Source organism: Macaca fascicularis, chromosome 5, assembly GCF_037993035.2.
Source record: "Macaca fascicularis isolate 582-1 chromosome 5, T2T-MFA8v1.1".
NCBI classification, from domain to species: Eukaryota; Metazoa; Chordata; class Mammalia; order Primates; family Cercopithecidae; genus Macaca; species Macaca fascicularis.
Window position 1 is genome coordinate 108,850,330 of NC_088379.1, and position 18,808 is coordinate 108,869,137.

Genomic DNA, 18,808 nt, shown 5'->3' on the forward strand with positions numbered 1-18,808 from the left:
CTTCAAAATAATGACATTAATACACAAAGGATATCTGACTTTAGTTTGTACATATCTTCCATAAATATTTTCCAAGTTTCATTCGAGTAGCAGTTTGTTTATTTACTACTAAAGGAGTAAACAATCTTGAACTCTATCGCTTTATCTATACTTCCTCGTAAAAGCTGGGAATCATTCCGTCTCCCACTCCCTGCAAATCTTTATTTTCAGAGGCAGTCCTACTTACAAAAGGCTGGAGTTTTATTATATGTAGAGGGCTAAATAATTTTGATAGAGACCTATTTCATCAGGGCAAAATTCATCTTTTCTTAATGTATGTATATTTTATATACTGCTTAAGAAAAATACATTATATAAATTCATTTATCTATAAATAAGTCATGACCAAAGGTAACCTAATGCATGAACTCATTGGTAAAGGGAGACAGAGACTGAAATTACTATTGCTGGTATAAATTTAGGGTATTATTATATAACATTACTCTAGTTCAGCAAACAGTCAGCTCCATATTGCCTACACAGGTATTTAAAAGTTTTTATAATAATTTATAATCACATTAGAAAACAAGAGAAAAATAAAGGATAAAAATTATCCATTGTCACCAACTTCACATAACAAACTATTAGAATTCTGGTAAATTTACTTCTGGAGTTTTTGCCATTAAGTTTTTTTTTTTTTTAAACATAGCTATTATAATTAATTTATATATGTGATTATTTTTAGTTTTTATCTTTTCCACTTAGATCATACGTATTTTCACATGCTGTTATGTAACCTACAAATAATTTTTAGTAGCTGCTGAATTCTCTAGAGTAGACATAAACCATACTTTATTTAGCAACCCCCTTATTGTTGGTAATGTGCATGAGCTTCTGATAATGGTGAACACAGAGCTAACTACAAGAGAAATTAAGGTGGGGAACACATAGTCTTTTGGAACTAGTCTGTTAGATATTATAATTCAGAATCTCATATCTTTCAAATACAAAGCAGATTGAGACAAAATGTTCTGTAATGATAGTCAAGGTTTATTTCAAATCTGAACTCAGCCTAGAAGGTACTTCGACTATCACAGTAATTAATAAAATCTAATAGATCTAATTATTAAATAAAAAATTGTTAGAACATGAGAAAAAGGAAAAAAAAAGTCCTTTATATAAGTTTACTAATCATAAAATATTTTTGTTGAGATACATTGAAGATACTGCATTTCCAGACACAGACACATCAAGTAGGATTGAAAATGAGCATTCCAAGGAGATTCATGATAGACCTGCTAGTGCAGCTCTCTGGTGCCCAGATGAACAGCGGAGCACCTGAAATTCCCCATTTCCACTCTTTTATTCCCAGGCCAGATTCCAGCATGAGCACGATACAAGACCAAACTGATCTCAGCCTTCTGTCCCAGACTTTAGGATCCCTGATGAACAGAATGGCCTCAGAAAAGCCCCAGTTATATCCTTTTATCAATATGGATAAATGATTCCAGCATAAACTTGGAAACATAGGATCTTAGCTGTTCCCAGTGAGTATAACTCTACTCTTCCCTTCATCTTCTATTTTCTCTATAATTGCATTTTAGATTTTTTTAAAAACAGTTATTAATTGCCATATATTGTCAAAAGTCTATTAAAAAAATCTTCCCATCATAAAAGTGGAAGTTATTATTTCTTTCTTTCTTTTTTTTTTAGACAGGGTCTCACTCTGTTGCCCAGGCTGGAGTGCTGTGGAGTGATCTGGGCTCACTGCAGCCTCAACCTTCCTGGGTTCAGGTAATTCTCCTACCTCAGCCTCCTGAGTGGCTGAGACTACAGGAGCGTTGCTACCATGCCTGGCTAATTTTTGTATTTTTTTTTGTAGAGACGAGGTTTCATTATATTGCCTAGGCTGGTCTTGAACTCCTGGAATCAAGCAATCTGCCCACTTTGGCCTCTGAAAGTGCTAGGGTTACAGGCATGAGCCATTGGTGCTGGGGGTAAATTTCAAATTGAGGTCAAATGCCTTTGGCCTATGGTTATTCCAAATTATAAATATGCTGAGAACATAAGATACAGAACAAGTGAGAGAGAAGAACTAAAGCATTAGGAGATGGAAATAAAAAAAAAGTTCCTTTTTCCAAGGCACTATTTTGCCCCGGAGTAAATGGGGGAAAATGCAGTTCATTTTATAGAAGTAATATATAAATGTACAGAGATTTTTTTATATCAATTGGATCTTACTGAATTACTTTGAAATATGTATTTGCTTTTATTTAATAATGTATTCTGTTAAAAATGCATGACTGTACAAACATCAGTTGCATTTCTGTACACTAACAATGAACAATCCAAAGAAGAAATTAAGACAATTTTATGTATAATAGCATCAAAAAAGAATAAAATACTAAGAATAAACTTAACCAAGGAGGTGAAAGACTTACCTGCTGAAAACTGTAAATGTTGCTGAGAAGAAATTAAAGAAGACACAAACGGAAAGACATCCCACATTCATGGGTTAGAAGACAATATTTTTAATACATCAATACTACCGAACAATCTACAGATTTAATGTAATCCCTATCAAAATCCCAATGGCGTCTTTTGCAGAATTAGAAAAAAATCTTTAAGATTCATATAGAATCTTAAAGGATCCCAAATAGAGAAAAGAATCTTGAAAAAGAAGAATGAAGTTGAAGGTTTTATACTTCCTGATTTCAAAACTTATAAAGCTACAATAATCAAAACAGTGTGGTGCTATCATAAAGACGGACATATAAACCACTGGAACAGAACAGAAAGCCCAGAAATTAACACTTGTGTATATGGTCCACTATCTTCAACAAGGATGCCAAGACTACTCAATGGGGACAGGATGATCTTTTCAAAAAATGGTGTTGGGAAAACAATAGCCACACACAAAAGAATGAAGTTGTGCCCTGACCTTACACTATATATACAAATAAATGCAAAATGGATTACAGGCCTAAACATAAGAGCGAAAATCACAAAACTCTTACAAAAAAAACATAGGGGAATAGATTCATGAGAAAGGTCTTGACAATGATTTCTTGGATATGACACCAAAACACAGGCAACAAGAGTAAAAATAAATAAACTTGATTACATTGAAATTAAAAACTTCTATATATCAAAGGATACAATCAACAGAGTAAAAAGACAACCTATGGAATGGGAGAAAATTTCTGCAATATTGCATATAACTGATAAAGGGGTAATATTCAGAAGTATAAAGAACTCCTACAACCCAACAACAAAAATCAAACAACCCAACACAAAAACAGGCAAAAGACTTAAACAGACATTTCTGCAAGGAAGATAAACAAATGGCCAAAAAGCACACGAAGACATTCGACATCACTAATCATCAGAAAAATGCAACTCAAAACCACGATGAGATACTGCCTCACGTCCATTAGGATGGCTACTATCAAAAAAACCAGAAAGTAGTGTGTTGGCAAAGGTGCATATAAATCAGAACATTTATGTCCTTTTGGTGGGAAGTAAGATGGTACAGCTGTTATGGAAAACACTATGGTGCTTTCTCAAAAAATTAAAAATAGAATTACCATATAACCTAGCAATTCCACTTCTGGATATATACATATCCAAAATAATTGAAAGCAGGGTTTTGAAGAGGTATTTGTTCACCCATGTTCATAGGAGCATTATTCACAATAGCCAATAATGGGTAGAAGCAACCCAAGTGTCCATGACGGATGCACAGATAAGCAAAATGTAGCATATACATATAATGGAAATTTACCCATAAAAAGGAAGAGAATTCTAACACATGGTACAACATGGATGAAGACATTATGCAAAATGAGATAGGTCAGTTACAAAAAGACAAATACTGCATGATTCCACTTACATGAGGTACTCAGAGTAGTCAAATTCATAAAGACAGAAAAGTAAAATGGTGGTAGCTAGGGTCTGTGGGGAAGGAAAATGGGGAGTTGTTGCCCAGTGGGTATAGTTTTGGTTTTTGCAAGATGAAAAGAATTCTGGAAATTGGTGGTATCACAATGTGAATGAACTTTACACTAGTGAAGTATATACTTAAAATGGTTAAGGTGGTAAATTTTATGTTATGTGTATTTCACTACCAATTTAAAAAATATATACTACTATATACTATTCCAAGCTATAGATTTACAGAAGATTATTTCACCAGTCTCCTAGTGAAGAATATTTTAAAATTCTAGCAGTAAATACTCTGGATAAAATAATATGAACTATAATAAAAATGATATATTATTTAAAAATTAGTTACCAATATACCTTAGAGGTGTTTTAGGAAAGTAGAAAAGAATACTATTAATGAATGAAACCCTGGTATAACATTATAAGGCAATCCTCCCTGCAATGGACTGAATTGTAAACTCTAAGCAAGTTTAGTATTGAAAATCTGACATAAAATAAGTATCAGCTATGCAAAATTTGGACTAACACTTTTTTGGGCCCCTTCCTTTTCTAATTGGATAAGTTTGTCAAATTGTTAGTTATTAACATTGTGAATAACAAAAAAAATTGAGAATATTATGTTTAAGTTTTTGAGGTTAAAGTGTATATATACAAGTATATGAAAACTTTGAAAATAAACACCCTTTACCTTTTGCTGAAATTCATCTTTAGTTTCTCCTGTATTTTCCTCCATATGCAAATTCCTGGAAACTTCCTCAGAAATTTTCAATTTTAGTGTATTAATTGTTTCTTGATGTTGTTTCAAAGATTCAAGAGCATTTCGTAATTGTTCTTGAGTATCTATGTTCTTTGTTAGAGAAATATAAAAACAATTTCCATTAGAATATGAAACAAAATTATTTTATAACTACATAATCATAAATAATAAATGATGGCCTCTGCAATGCTTTTAAGAGTCTCCAATTTTTCAAAGTTTAATCAATCAAAACCTTACCATGTTTACAGTATCGTGAATATCACTTTTGAGTTGGTCCCTCTCAATTTGCAAGCTCTTTTGGAGTTGTTTTAGGTCATCTTTTTCTTGAGTTAAAGTTTTTACTTCTTCTAAAGTTTGCTGCAGTTTCTCAGTAATCAGTGTTTTCTCCCTTTCTACAGTTTGCAGTGTAGAATCTCTATTTTCTAATTGTTCCTTCAGCTCTTCCATCTCATTTAGTCTTTCTTGAACCTCACATGTTTTCTTCTGAAGTTCTTGGGTCTTGTAAGAAAGCTTTAAAAAAGAAAAAGTTAATGTCACACGGTAAAAGCAGAGCAGTCTGAGGCATACATATACACAGAAACCAAAACCCCAGGAGACTAAGGAGCATTTCTCAAAATAGCATCTTTTACCAACCTCGGTCTTCAAAGCATCCAAACTTGAATCAAATTTTTGTGCTTCTTTAGAGAGATTAACTATTTCCTGATTCATTCTCGCATTCTCCTCAAGGACCATCTTATACTTTTGCTCAAAGTCAATATGAAGGCTTTTGAAATTTTGGAATTCCTGATCAGTGCTTTTATAATTTGACTGGGTAGTTGCTAGGTCATCTTTTGTTTTCCCAATTTCTTCAAGTAAACCTTGAACTCTACTCTCCTTATGAACTACTTCAGAAAATAATTTATGTTTTTCTGATGTTATTATATGGAGCTCTTCAGATTTGTCATGTATCTACGGAAAAGAAATAAAATTTAGGGATATTAGCAACATATGATTCACTGAAGCAATTTTTAGGAAAAAAAAGCTTTCTTTGCAAAAAGAGAAGTTATTTACATTGAGCAAAAATTTGACTGAGGAAAGGCAATACAGTAGTACTCTTATTGTCACTTTTCTCTAACTCAGCTTGTTTAACTCTACCTTCGATGTTTTATTTTCTAATCTCTTTGTATTCTAGAAAGTAAGGCCTGCATGGAGAACAGTCAGTAAAGGCACATAATCAGATTGTCTTTATTTCCTTACCCATCATTCTAAAGTGTTTTCTAACTTTATCATGTGGCAGGCATTTCTCAGAATTTGACATTTTTTTCCCTAAAGGCTTTGAATGTGTCTCAGGTTTCCAAAAACTTAATCAATGAACAATGTAAGTAATGTTTATTCATTTAAAATTGTTATTTAAGAAGTATCTTAAGTATCAGGTATGGTCCATGAAAAAAATAAAAATAATAAGTATTACTTAATATGTAAATAATTACATAATTTAAATAAACCATATCTTGTATATTAACAGTTTAATCACTGTGAAAGATAAGGGCAGAGGGAGATGAGAAAAAGAGATAAAGGAGGGACAAAATAAAGAGGGGCAATACAGCATAGTAGCTACAGTTTAAGAGGCATATTTGTGTGGCTCAACTATTAGCTTGATAATGGGTTATTGGAGATAAAAGACTACCTACTTTTGAAGAGTTTATAAGACGAGTAAATGAAATAATGTTTTTGAAGTTCTTTAGCATGATGTTTGCCGTATAGTAAGTACTCACATTTTTAACATTTTTCTTTTAGACAAGTAGAAAGAAAAACTGGCAGGCCATGGATTTACAGAAACATTCACCAGCCTGAAAGATCTGCATTAACCTCTAAAACTTTATCAGTGCCACCTCTTTTCCCTCATTACTGTCTTTTATTCAAAATAACGATACTACTACTATCAAAAAAATGGTAAAGACTAAGGGTGGGCCGTAATATTGAATAAATGCAACATTTGAGGAATGGCTGCTACATGGATTATATTACTAAGTATACAGTTAAATACACTTTGAAAAAATATACATTTTTTAAATCTAGTAGCATAAGAACAAATTAGAAGATGAACTATATTCATTTCTATTGCTAACTAGTCAAATGTTTACAGCATCTCTTTTGCCTGCTAGTTTAAAATAAACTATACCAAAATATTTAAGGCACTATTATCGCAAAGGTATTTATTTCAAAATAAGGGATAAGTGTTTATAAATGTGTTTACCTCTTTCCTCAGTCTTTCTACTTCAGAAGGTAAAGATTTCAATTCTGAAAGCAAATTGACTTCTTTCCGCAAAGCTTCATTTTCTTCAACTTCTTTATTTAGTTCTTTCTGAAGATCAGTAATCTTTCCTTCCAATTCCAAATTATAGAGCAAATCTAGAAAGTTTTGGTAAACTGTATAAAGATCCAATGTTGGCAAACAGGTAATTTAATTTTTAATAGTCCTTGAATCACCTTTTTCAGGATCAGCTAAAGTTTATTTGAAAAATAATCCTTTATGATTTGAAACCCATGGAAATCTTTATAAATATTAATACCAAAAGACACTAAAGCATAATATTGAGTTTTTAAAAAATCAGAGTATAATGAATTTTTAATCATTGAAATATGCTTGAAAAATTGTTTAGGTACATTTCTAGAAGAAGTCAGATTTGAAAAAAGATGTTTAAAATTACAAAATACCTTTTGGAACTTTGCCATCTATAAGGGAGGTGAGTTTTGTTATCTCATTAAAAGCAGATTGTAATTCTTTCTCCAGATCAACTTGCATTTTCTTTTTTGCCTCCAATTGGCTTTGATATAACTGAATATCATTTTCCATTTGCTTGTATGTACTTGCAAGTTCTTGCTATTGAGAAAAACATTGCAAATGCACAAAAATGCACTGATCATTACAACTACTTTACTATAAATATTACAAAAAATACTTACCATTTTCTCCTTCAGCTCCAGATTTTCACTTCTAAGAAAGGCTGATTCTCTCTTGGCATCAAGGGCTACAGTTTCAGCATCAAACAGAGTCTGTTTCATTTGTTTTTGGTCTTCAATGCTTTCCTAAACAGATGACAAAAGGGGTTCAGTGAAACCTAATTTTCAGAGTTGGAAAATTCTTAAGAGAATATGTATATAAATGTTAACTCTGGATAACCAAAAAGCGTACAAATATGCTAGTTACCAAATATATAAAAAGAAATCACGTTTTCCTAATAAAAATATTTTTTAAAAATTCTGGTCATATTTTTCAAATTATATAAGCAATATATCAAATTATATAAGCAACATATCATAATTTAGATCTGTTTTGTTTAAAAGTTAACAGAACTGTTGTTCAGCGAGGTTGTTTTCTATGGATTTTTATTTTGAGTTATTCTCTTCAACACATGATAGGTAAGTAGTTAACAGTTATATTAAAGATATTAACCCACAAATTGAAAAGGAAAAAGACAAATGATCTAATAGAAAAACAGAGAAAAGATATGAACAAGAAATTCACAGATGAAAAAATGCAAATGAAAAATAAATGAAAAAAATCTACAACCTCATTTCTAAAGAGAAGTGGTATTTTAATATGACTTTAGCTTATATGAAATCAATGATACGTCCTTGGAAAAAAATTAATAAATTAATACATGAATAAATAAGGAAAAAGAAACAGTAATTTTTAAAAAGTGGGCAGTTCTGCTTGCCACCCTATGAACAGACACTCCAGAATATATAAAAGTGACTTCCTATCCAGGGCCTCAGAATAGGATGATATAAATGGTATGAACCCCTTTAAAAAGAATCATTTGTCACAAATAAAAGGCAACAAAAGAATAGAAGGTAACAAAAACTGAAAAACTCAATTGAAAACAGAAGAACAGAATCTAGTCTTTTAAAAGTTCCAGCTAGAAACTGTTACTATTAAAAAAAAAAAAGGTACTAAAAACTGGAATCAAACATACTTTCTTGAAGCAATCAGGTATATTGAAAGCAAACTGAAGAGATTAAATGACATCAACATCAGATTCAATGTTATTTAATGCCAAGATCTTCTATCAACTAAAATCATCTAGAACTATAAAATTATGAAAAAATATACAAGTTTAGATATTTAAGACTTTGACTATATACTACTGCATGCATTTGTATAAAACTACTGAAAAAAATTCAGAATTTTAAAAATTTACTTTTTTTTTTGGAGACAGAGTCTTGCTCTGTTGCCCAGGCTGGAGTACAATGGCATGATCTTGGCTCATTGCAGCAAGCTCAAGCAATCCTGCCATCTCAGTTACCCAAGTAGCTGGCAGTATATGCCAGGCTTATTTTCACATATTTTGTAGAGACCAGGTCTCATTATGTTGCCCAGGCTGGTCTTGAACTCCTGGGCTCGAGTGATCATCCCACCTCAGCCTCCCAAAGTACTGGCATCACAGGGATTAGCCAGCGTGCCTGGCCTAAAACTTAGTGATTCTTAATGGGAGCCTGTCCTTAACTTCCTTATATTTACTCAAAGGATGATATGATCAACTTTCTACAAACGTAACTTTATCTCTAAAATGGCAAATATACTAACAGTCCCTATGTCATAGGGTTATTGACAGACTTAATAAAATACATATAAATTTATTACAACAATACCCAGCACAAAGTAGGTCCAATATAAGCATTTGCTAAGATGATGGTACGCTATATATATTTATGTGATTACATAACAAAATAAGCCTGATTTTTACCAATGAGTATGACAAGTCCATTTTTATATTTTCTAGCTTTTGAGAGTCGATGTATTCCTGTAGCTTCTTAATCTGGTCTTCCTTTTCTCTAAGCAGCTCTACTTTTGAACTTAGTTCATTCTAAAAGAATCAAAGGAGAGAGTAACAATTTAGAATCTGATCTGAAGTCTACGGGATAAAAACAGAACTTATATATATTAGTTTAAATCCATAGTAAAATTCAAAGTTACTAATATTTTAAAAACATAATTCCCTTATTTCTGACATTATGATCAGTTACATATGTTGCATGTTTTATAGTTCTAATTGCTTATCAATAGAAATACCCACATGAATGCTCACCTCAAGATCTTGATTATATACTTCTGCATGCTTAACTAAATTCTTTAAGTTCGAAATTTCATGAATTAGTTGCATCTGTAAGAGCATGTGAACAGGTAACAGAGCAAACCAATAGTTAATAAAGCAAAGCAAAGCAAAAAAAACAAAAAACAAAAAACAAAAAACAAAAAAACAAAAGGCATTGGTTCACTGCTTCAGAATCACCCAACAGTTAGAAAGGACTGAGATCAATTGTTCAAGCTATTGCAACAAAGCACCTCATTATTTAAAAATACTAGAAATATCACCCAAAACATATCAAACAAATGAGGAAAAAACCTCAGCATGACCCCACCAAGTAGCTGGATCATCTGTTAATAAAGCCACAATAATGTCAATAGCAAATTAGTCTGCACCACTTGGAGGAGAGATTTAAAAAGTGGTAATCAAACCTTGAAAAATACACATTTAGTAGATTTTTGTTTTCAGTCAGTTAAGTACAGAAATGTATTAATACTTATAAAGCTTTTTTTTTTTTTTTCTTCTCATAAAGTATCCATCTGGCTCTACATTGGTGTACTACATTGTAATAAGCTCTGATTTAGAATCTAGGTTTGGTTTAGGGTTGTTTCATGCAGTGCCTTTACAATATTATTACTTTCCACCAATGTTACACAGGTATGGAATGATCAACTATTACCTTGATTTATTCCAGAGGAAATATTGTACTCCATTATACTGTTCAACCATGTAAAAGTATAAAGGTAGAAGTATTTTTATTGAGGTTTCCTTTCTACCAAAATATCTGTAGCATTAAATATCCGAGTACTAAAAAGTTTGTTGAAAACAAGTAAACCACACATAACCAAGATAAACATTTTCCCTGTAATTATTTAATCTTCATAATCAGATGAGCACTTACAAAGTAAAAGTACATTCTAATACTACGTAAGGGGCTTGAAAATAGTATCTTAGGCCGGGCGTGGTGGCTCAAGCCTGTAATCCCAGCACTTTGGGAGGCCGAGACGTGCGGATCACGAGGTCAGGAGATCAAGACCATCCTGGCTAACATGGTGAAACCCCGTCTCTACTAAAAAATACAAAACACTAGCCAGGCGAGGTGGCGGGCGCCTGTAGTCCCAGCTACTCGGGAGGCTGAGGCAGGAAAATGGCGTAAACCCGGGAGGCAGAGCTTGCAGTGGGCTGAGATCCGGCCATTGCACTCTAGCCTGGGCGACAGAGCAAGACCTTGTCTCAAAAAAAAAAAAGAAAGAAAAAAAGAAAATAGTATCTTATTTAAATATTTTCTGGATGTTTAACTGAGTCCTGACTAGTTTTAAATTTCAGACTAGTGCAAGTGTTGACATTACTATTTCAGGTCAGCGCTATCCAAGAGAAACATAATGTCAGACACATATGTAATTTAAAATGTCCTAGTAGGCACATTAAACATAAAAAGAAAAAGGCAGAATTAACTTTGATAACATATTTTATTTAATCGAATATATGAAAAAAATTTCTTCCAAAATGTTTTTTCAGGTAATCCATCTGACATGTTTCTTTAGGTAATCAATATAAAAAAATGAACGATTTTACATTCTTTTTTATACACTTAGGCCAATTCAGACTGGTCCCATTTCAAGTGCTTAATTGCCACATATAGTTAGTGGCTACCCCACTGTAGAGCACAGTCTTAGACATTTGTACTGCTTTTAATTTAAATTGGCTCCATCTTTTACCTTTTCTTCCCTATTTTTAACTTCTGTGAAAGAAAATCACATTTACCAATAAGGAAGAATCAAAAATCAATCCTAACTTTTAAAAATACTTAAAAGAGATTGGGTACATTCAGGGTAGTACAGCCATAGAAAATGAAAGCATTTAAAGAATACTCATTCAGAAAAGAAAATTTTCCTACTTCTTATTTGAAATAGCACTTTATCTTAGGTACTGGTTCTTATACACAGAAAATAATTAGCTTTTGTAAAAATAAAAACATATGATCTGATCTATAGTTAATCCATTGCTACCATTTAAATTGCATAAATACTATTTACATTGCAGATTTAAATGGTAATTGTCAGTAGGTAAAATGAAATATTTAACTTAAATCTCCAAGCAGTAAAAAGTATAAAATTAAATACACCAAGTTAAAATACGTAGATGGTAAAGATTTTTCTTATTCCTTGAGTATTGTGATACTTGACATTTCCCATTCTCCCTCTAACACATACTATTTAAGCATCTCATGTTACTACTATATTCCCACTAGAAAATTATATACAACTTGGGTGAGGATTTTGATAAAAGCTTTAGGAAAACCAGGGAAATGACTCCATGTCCTAAGGCCATAATTTGACTTTTATTCCCTTTTAGCTACACCTTTCCCCAACATGTAGGTTTTGGAACATATTTTGCCACATACACATAGACTTATATTTTTAACATGGACTAGATACTGCAAAACTGTTTTTGAACAGGATAAGTTTTTATTACATAATCTTTTAAGTAACCTTAAAATTTGTGTCTAATTAAAAATAAAAGGCCTAGAGCAGTGGCTCACACATGTAGTCCTAGCACTTTGGGAGGCTGAGGTGAGCAGATCACTTGAGCCCGGGAGTGTGAGACTAGCCTGGCCAACATGGCAAGACCCCCGTCTCTATAAAGAAAAAGTTTTTTAATTATATATTTTTTAGATTAGAAAGCTGAGTGTTTTGTTAAAAAGAAAAACAAAGAAAAATAAATTTAAAAAGAAGGGAGTAGGATTTTTTCTCCCTCAACTGTGGTTAAAATGGAAGAAAAACTGCAGTGTGATACATGTCATATATTCTGTGGTATTTTTGTAATCCTTCTCTGTGTTGACTCAATTCAATAAGCTTCAATTTTTCTTATTAATATATTAGTGATGTGAGAAAAATATTAGAGAAATTATTGCCATTTATCCTAAAAGTTAGTTTTATGTCATGTTAATATTACATATAAAAAACATATAAAAATTAGATGAAATTTTAAAGTCAGAAGGGACCTTGGTGAGCACCTGGTCTCTACTTCAAGGGTGGAGAAATACAGGAAGCCCTGAGATTCAATGACTTGCCCAAGGCCTTGGCAATAATTCGTAATAGGATTGGATCTGTGGTGAGTTTATAAGTGGCAAAACTGGGGCTTAAATCCAGGCAATTTCACTCTGGAGACCATGTTCTTAATGATGACACTAAGCCAGTCCCTTTGATAAAACCTAGTTTTATTGATTAAAGTTCAATGGTTTTGTCATGCATGACATTTTGCACTTCATTAATATGCATTTTAAAACAAGTTAAATGAAACCCTGTGGAGAACTTACAGACTTTTACCTCTTTGAATATAATACCTATGAAATGAAGAAATAATTTTAATTTGTAGGTAGAATGGAAACAATAGCTTTGGCATATAATTCTTTTTTCCTTTAAAAAAGAAAAGAGATTGAGAAACTGAACAATGATATTAAGGAAAAAGGATCATGGCCTTTTGGGCTAGCCACATAGAAGTCTGAAAAGTAGCTGCAAATTAATTCATCTTTTAACTACATAAAACACTGGGTCTTATTTTTTTTTGAAGGGAGGCGTTCATGAATCATTTCGCAAGCCTGATAACAACTACAGATTCTTGTTCCAGAAAAATGAAAATGCATTGAAAAATTCTGCAAAATAATTTCACAGCATCTGTGGCCTCTAGGTTAAGGACACTTTGCACTAATAACTCCTTTTAATCTTTTGGACAATTTCTGAGTCCCTAAAGTCTAATGGTTTCTGGATTAAGTTCTCTTAACATGTAGTCTAATATTTTATACTTAGAAAATGAGTGATCTGTTTCTAAAAATTCCATTAAAACTAGTATTAGTTATACTAATTTTCATATAACTCTCTTAGATGGAGAAGGAAAAGCAAAATGTATAAAATTAGCTTCTCTATCTATTCTAATGTTTTAATTATTTAGAAACATACTTTCTAAAGAAAAAGAAATCCATTAATATGTAGCATCCATATATAAAACAGTCATCTAGATATTAAAATTCATACTGATCTCAGTAGGAAACGGCTATGCTCTAGGTAGCATTTATGTATGCTCAATAAAATGTAATATACAAACTATAAGGAAACAATTTCAAGACAAATCCATCAAGAGGCAGACACACCAAACCTTCCCACAAAAGCTTTTAATTCCTTCTTCTCTTGCATAAGCACCAGGGAAACAAATATGATTTAACTATTTTTAAAATATAAATGAAGAAAATATTTCTTAAATTTTCTAAATTGTATATACATATGAAAAATGGTTAGATCTTCAACACCTCAATCTTAGAAAAAAAATATCTTTAAGACAATACTTCTGAGTGATGTCAAGAAGATGACAGACTAGGATGTCACCTGTTCATATCCCCCCAAAACAACAAGAATTCTGTACCTATTACAGACAAGTCTTTTTGTGGGAGCCTTTGGATTCAGGTAGGAGGTTGCAAGACCCCAGTAGAACTCAAGACTTAGAAGTGTTGTTTTTGAGAGTGTATACCAACACCCAGGTGGGAGTCCTGCTAATTGTGCTCCCAGGTTTATATGCAGAAATGGTCCCATTCCTTGAAGGACTTAGCTACAGCCCTGTTTGGCCCAGAGCCTGCAACCAAAACTCTCTGTCAAGGGGTCCGGGAGGAATCACACACTCTAGGGTCTCGGCAGATGGGCTCTTTTGCCTGTTGACATTGGTCTTGGCAGTGGACCCAAATGTTAGCCTGTCACTTGGCTCCTGCCCTCTTCAAGCTGTAGTCCTAGCTTAGTACTGCTTGCACAAGGACCCAGAAGGGAACATGCCCATCTGAGCCACCAGGATAGGCTTGTCGGCCTCTGTCCCATAGCAGATTCTGAAAGAGACATGTATTGGTTCTAGCCCTTCCCTGCTGCAGCCTCTCTGCTCCCACCCACACAGAGAACTGCCAAGAGATGAACTGTCTAAGCCACTGGGATAGACTTGTAGTCCTCCATCCCACAATAGATCCTGAACGGGCCCTGTCTCAGCTTCAATGCCTCTTTGCTGCAGTCAGGAAGCTATCTCGACTGTTTTGGGAACTGCTGGGTGAAGCACCTGCCTCAGCCACCAGGATAGGCTTGATGCATCTTTTCCATAATAGATCCTAAAGGGGTCTTGTCTTGACTGCAGTCCCTCTCTACTGCAGCCTGGCAGTTATCCTGCCTGTGTAGGACAGGCCTGCTGGCTTCCATCACATAGCAGTTCTGGAAAGAACCTTGACTGCCCCAGCTACAGAATGCAAGCAATCCTCCCTGCATAAGGAACTGCTGGGAGTCTTGACTGCTGGTGCTACCAGTTTAAGCTTACCAACATTGGTTCCATAGCACATTCTGAATTAACTCTGAAGCTTGGTTTCAGTTTCTCCTAGCGATAGTCTGAGAATGGTTTCACTAAGCCAGAATCCTACCGGGAGACAGATGTATCAAAGTCCCTGTGGCAGGTTTTGCAACCCTTGTCCATCAGCAGATTCTCAAATGGCCCTGGATCTTGATACTGACCCCTGTCATCTGTAGAATAAGAACAGCTCTGCCCACCTGGGGACCTATAGAGAAAGGTGTCCAGTAGTGCCTCAGCAGGATATCACGCTGACCTCAGTCATACTATGGATCTTGAAAAGACCTTATAAAGATGGTGAAGACTAAAATAAACAGCTAAATTTGTCTTAAATGTGCAGACACTGCTGCGTGACCACAAGTATCATGATCAGGGAAAAATGATGTCACCAAATGCACAAGGTAAGGTACTGGTGACTGATCCTAAAAGATGGAGATGTATAATCTGCCAAATAATTCAAAAGAGTTATTTTAAGCGAGCTCAGCAAACTTCAAGAAAACGTAGAGAAGGCCGGGCGCGGTGGCTCAAGCCTGTAATCCCAGCACTTTGGGAGGCCGAGGCGGGCGGATCACGAGGTCAGGAGATCGAGACCATCCTGGCTAACACGGTGAAACCCCGTCTCTACTAAAAATACAAAAAGAAATTAGCCGGGCGTGGTGGCGGGCGCCTGTAGTCCCAACTACTCCGGAGGCTGAGGCAGGAGAATGGCGTGAACCCGGGAGGCGGAGCTTGCAGTGAGCCGAGATCGCGCCACTGCACTCCAGTCTGGGCGACAGAGCGAGACTCCGTCTCAAAAAAAAAAAAAAAAAAAAAAAAAAAAGAAAACGTAGAGAAACAATCCAGAAATTTACCAGGGAGACTGAAATAATAAAAAAAACCAAACAGAAATCCTAGAGCAAGAAAATACAATGAACAAAATGAAAAATGCAATAAAGAACATCGACAGAAGAATTGATCATGGAGAAGAATTTGTGAGTTTGAGACAGGCTATTTGAAAATATAGAATCAGAAAGCAAAAAAAAAAAAAAAAAAAAAAATGAAAAGAAATGAAGCTTATGGGACAAAATCAAAAAACAAATATTTGGGTCACTGCAGTTCAAGTAGAGAAAAACAACAGGACAGAAAGCTTATTTAAAGAAATAATAGCAGAAAATTCCCAAACCTGAAGAAAGCAATACATATTCACATATAGGAAGGTCAAAAGTTACCAATCAGATTCAATCTAAATGACCCTGCCCTAAGACATATTATATTCAAACTCAAAAGTCAAAGACAAAGAGAAAATCCTAAAAGCAGCAAAGTAGCAAGAGTAAAGAGGCAAATAACATAGAAGGGAGTTCCATTATGGTTAGGAGCAGACTTCTAAGCAGAAATCTCACAGGCTAGGATCACTAAAAAGTCAGGAAACAACAGATGCTGGAGAGGATGTGGAGAAATAGGAATACTTTTACACTGTTGGTGGGAGTGTAAATTAGTTCAACATTGTGGAAGACAGTGTGGCAATTCCTCAAGGATCTACAACTAGAAATAACATTTGACTTAGCAAGCCCATTACTGAGTATATACCCAAAGGATTATAAATCATTCTACTATAAAGACACATGCACACATACATTTATTGCAGCATTGTTCACAATAGCAAAGACTTGGAACCAACCCAAATGTCCATCAATGATAGACTAGATAAAGGAAATGTGTCACATATACACCATGGAATATTATGCAGCCATAAAAAAGGATGAGTTCATGTCCTTTGTAGGGACATGGATGAAGCTAGAAACCATCATTCTCAGCAAACTAACACAAGAACAGAAAACCAAACACCACACGTTCTCACTCATAAGTGGGAGTTGAACAATGAGAACACATGGACACAGGGAGGGGAACATCACACACTGGGGCCTATTGGGGACTGGGGGGCTAGGGGAGGGATAGCATGAGGAGAAATACCTAATGTAATTGACAGGTTGATGGGTGCAGCAAACCACCATGGCATGCGTATACCTATGTAACAAACCTGCATGTTCTGCACATGTACCCCAGAACTTAAAGTATAATTAAACAACAACAACAACAAAAAAAAGGAATCTCACAGGCCAGGAGGGAGTGCAATGATCCAGTCAAAGTACTGAGGGAAAACAGTTGTGACATCGAAACTTAGAACATCAAATATTCAGAAGGTGGAAGGAGATCAAGTGTGGAGTTTGTTTAGTAATCAATGATAATCTGTTATCAGTTTAAAATAACCTGCCATAACTGTAAGACTTTCTTGTAAGCCTGATGGTAACCACAAAGGAAAAAAGTCTATAATAAATACACTAAAAATAAAAAGGTGTCAAAACATACTATCAGAGACAATAATTTAACCAATAAGGAAGACAGTAAAATAAGATAAAAGGATCTAAAAAACAAATAGAAAACAATCAGCAACATGGAAGTAGTAATTTCCTACCTATCAATAGTTCCTACCTATCAATGTAAATGGATTGATTCTCCAATTATAAGACAGAGTAGTTAAATGGACTACAAAATCCAATTATATGCTGCCTGAAGAGATTAACTTCACCTATAAGGATACAAATAGATGGAAAGGAAGGGGTGGAAAAAGATATTTCATGCAAACTGAAATTGTAAGACAGCAGGAGAAGCTATACTTATATCAGCTAAAATAGACTTTACATCAAAAAGTGTAAAAGGAGACAAGGTCATTACATAATGATAAAGGGGTCAACTCAGCAAGATGTTACAACAATTGTAAATACATATGCACACTGAACATGGCAGAAAATATATAAAACAAATAACAATAATCTGAAGGAAGAGAGACTGCAACACAATAATAATAGAGGATTTCGAAACTACACTTTCAGCAATGGACAGATTATTCAGACAGAAAATCAACAAAGAAATAGCAGATTTAAACTGCAGTCTAGACCAAAGAGACCTAACAGATGTTTACAGAACATTCCATTTAACAGCTGAAGAAAACACATTCTCATCAACTGCACATGGAACATTCTCTAAGACAGATAATACGTTAGGCCACAAAAACAGTCTTAAAAAATTTAAAATCAAAATTATATCAAGTATCTTTTCTGACCACAATGACATAAAACTAGAAATCAATAATAGCAGAAACTATGGAAATATTAATTAAACATGCTCCTGAACAATCACTGGGTTAATGAATTAAAAGAGTAATTTAAAAAAGTTAAGACAAATGAAAATGGAAACACAATATACCAAAACGTATAGGATGCAGCAAAAGCAGTTCTAAAAGAGAAATTTATAGTAATAAACACCTACACCAAAAAAGAGGAAAGATCTCAAACTACCTAAACTATTACCTCGAAGAATTAGAAAAACAAGAACAAACTAAACCCTAAATTAGCAAATGGAAAGAATAAAGATGAGAGCTGAAATAAAATAGGGACATAAAAAAATCCACAAAATAAAGAGTTTTTTTTTTTTTTTTTTTTTTAAATAAACAAATTCAACAAACCTTTAGCTAGACTAGGTAAAAAAGCTGACTCAAATAAATAAAATCAGAGATAAAAAAGGTGACATTACAATTGATAACACAGAAATACAAAGAATCATGAGACTAGTACGAACAATTATATGCCAATAAATTGAAAAATCTAGAAGAAATGAATTCCTGTACCACATTACCTCGCAAGATTGA

At 33.8% G+C, this 18,808-nt stretch overlaps 1 protein-coding gene across 10 annotated transcripts in view; it reads right to left on the reverse strand.

The window, feature by feature from the left end:
* The window catches only part of CENPE (centromere protein E), an 87,799-nt gene that overhangs the window by 47,052 nt on the left and 21,939 nt on the right, over window positions 1-18,808 (reverse strand). For 8 of the 10 annotated variants that reach the window (XM_074040968.1, XM_074040970.1, XM_074040969.1 and 5 more), the window contains 8 exons: window positions 9,754-9,828; window positions 9,412-9,531; window positions 7,628-7,750; window positions 7,379-7,544; window positions 6,918-7,072; window positions 5,315-5,629; window positions 4,919-5,191; window positions 4,613-4,771 (listed from right to left, as the gene is read on the reverse strand). In XM_074040968.1, the coding sequence (XP_073897069.1) occupies window positions 4,613-4,771; window positions 4,919-5,191; window positions 5,315-5,629; window positions 6,918-7,072; window positions 7,379-7,544; window positions 7,628-7,750; window positions 9,412-9,531; window positions 9,754-9,828 (1,386 nt within the window). The remainder of the gene's footprint in view (window positions 1-4,612; window positions 4,772-4,918; window positions 5,192-5,314; window positions 5,630-6,917; window positions 7,073-7,378; window positions 7,545-7,627; window positions 7,751-9,411; window positions 9,532-9,753; window positions 9,829-18,808) is intronic. The other 2 variants (XM_065545292.2, XM_074040967.1) reach the window with 1 other exon arrangement.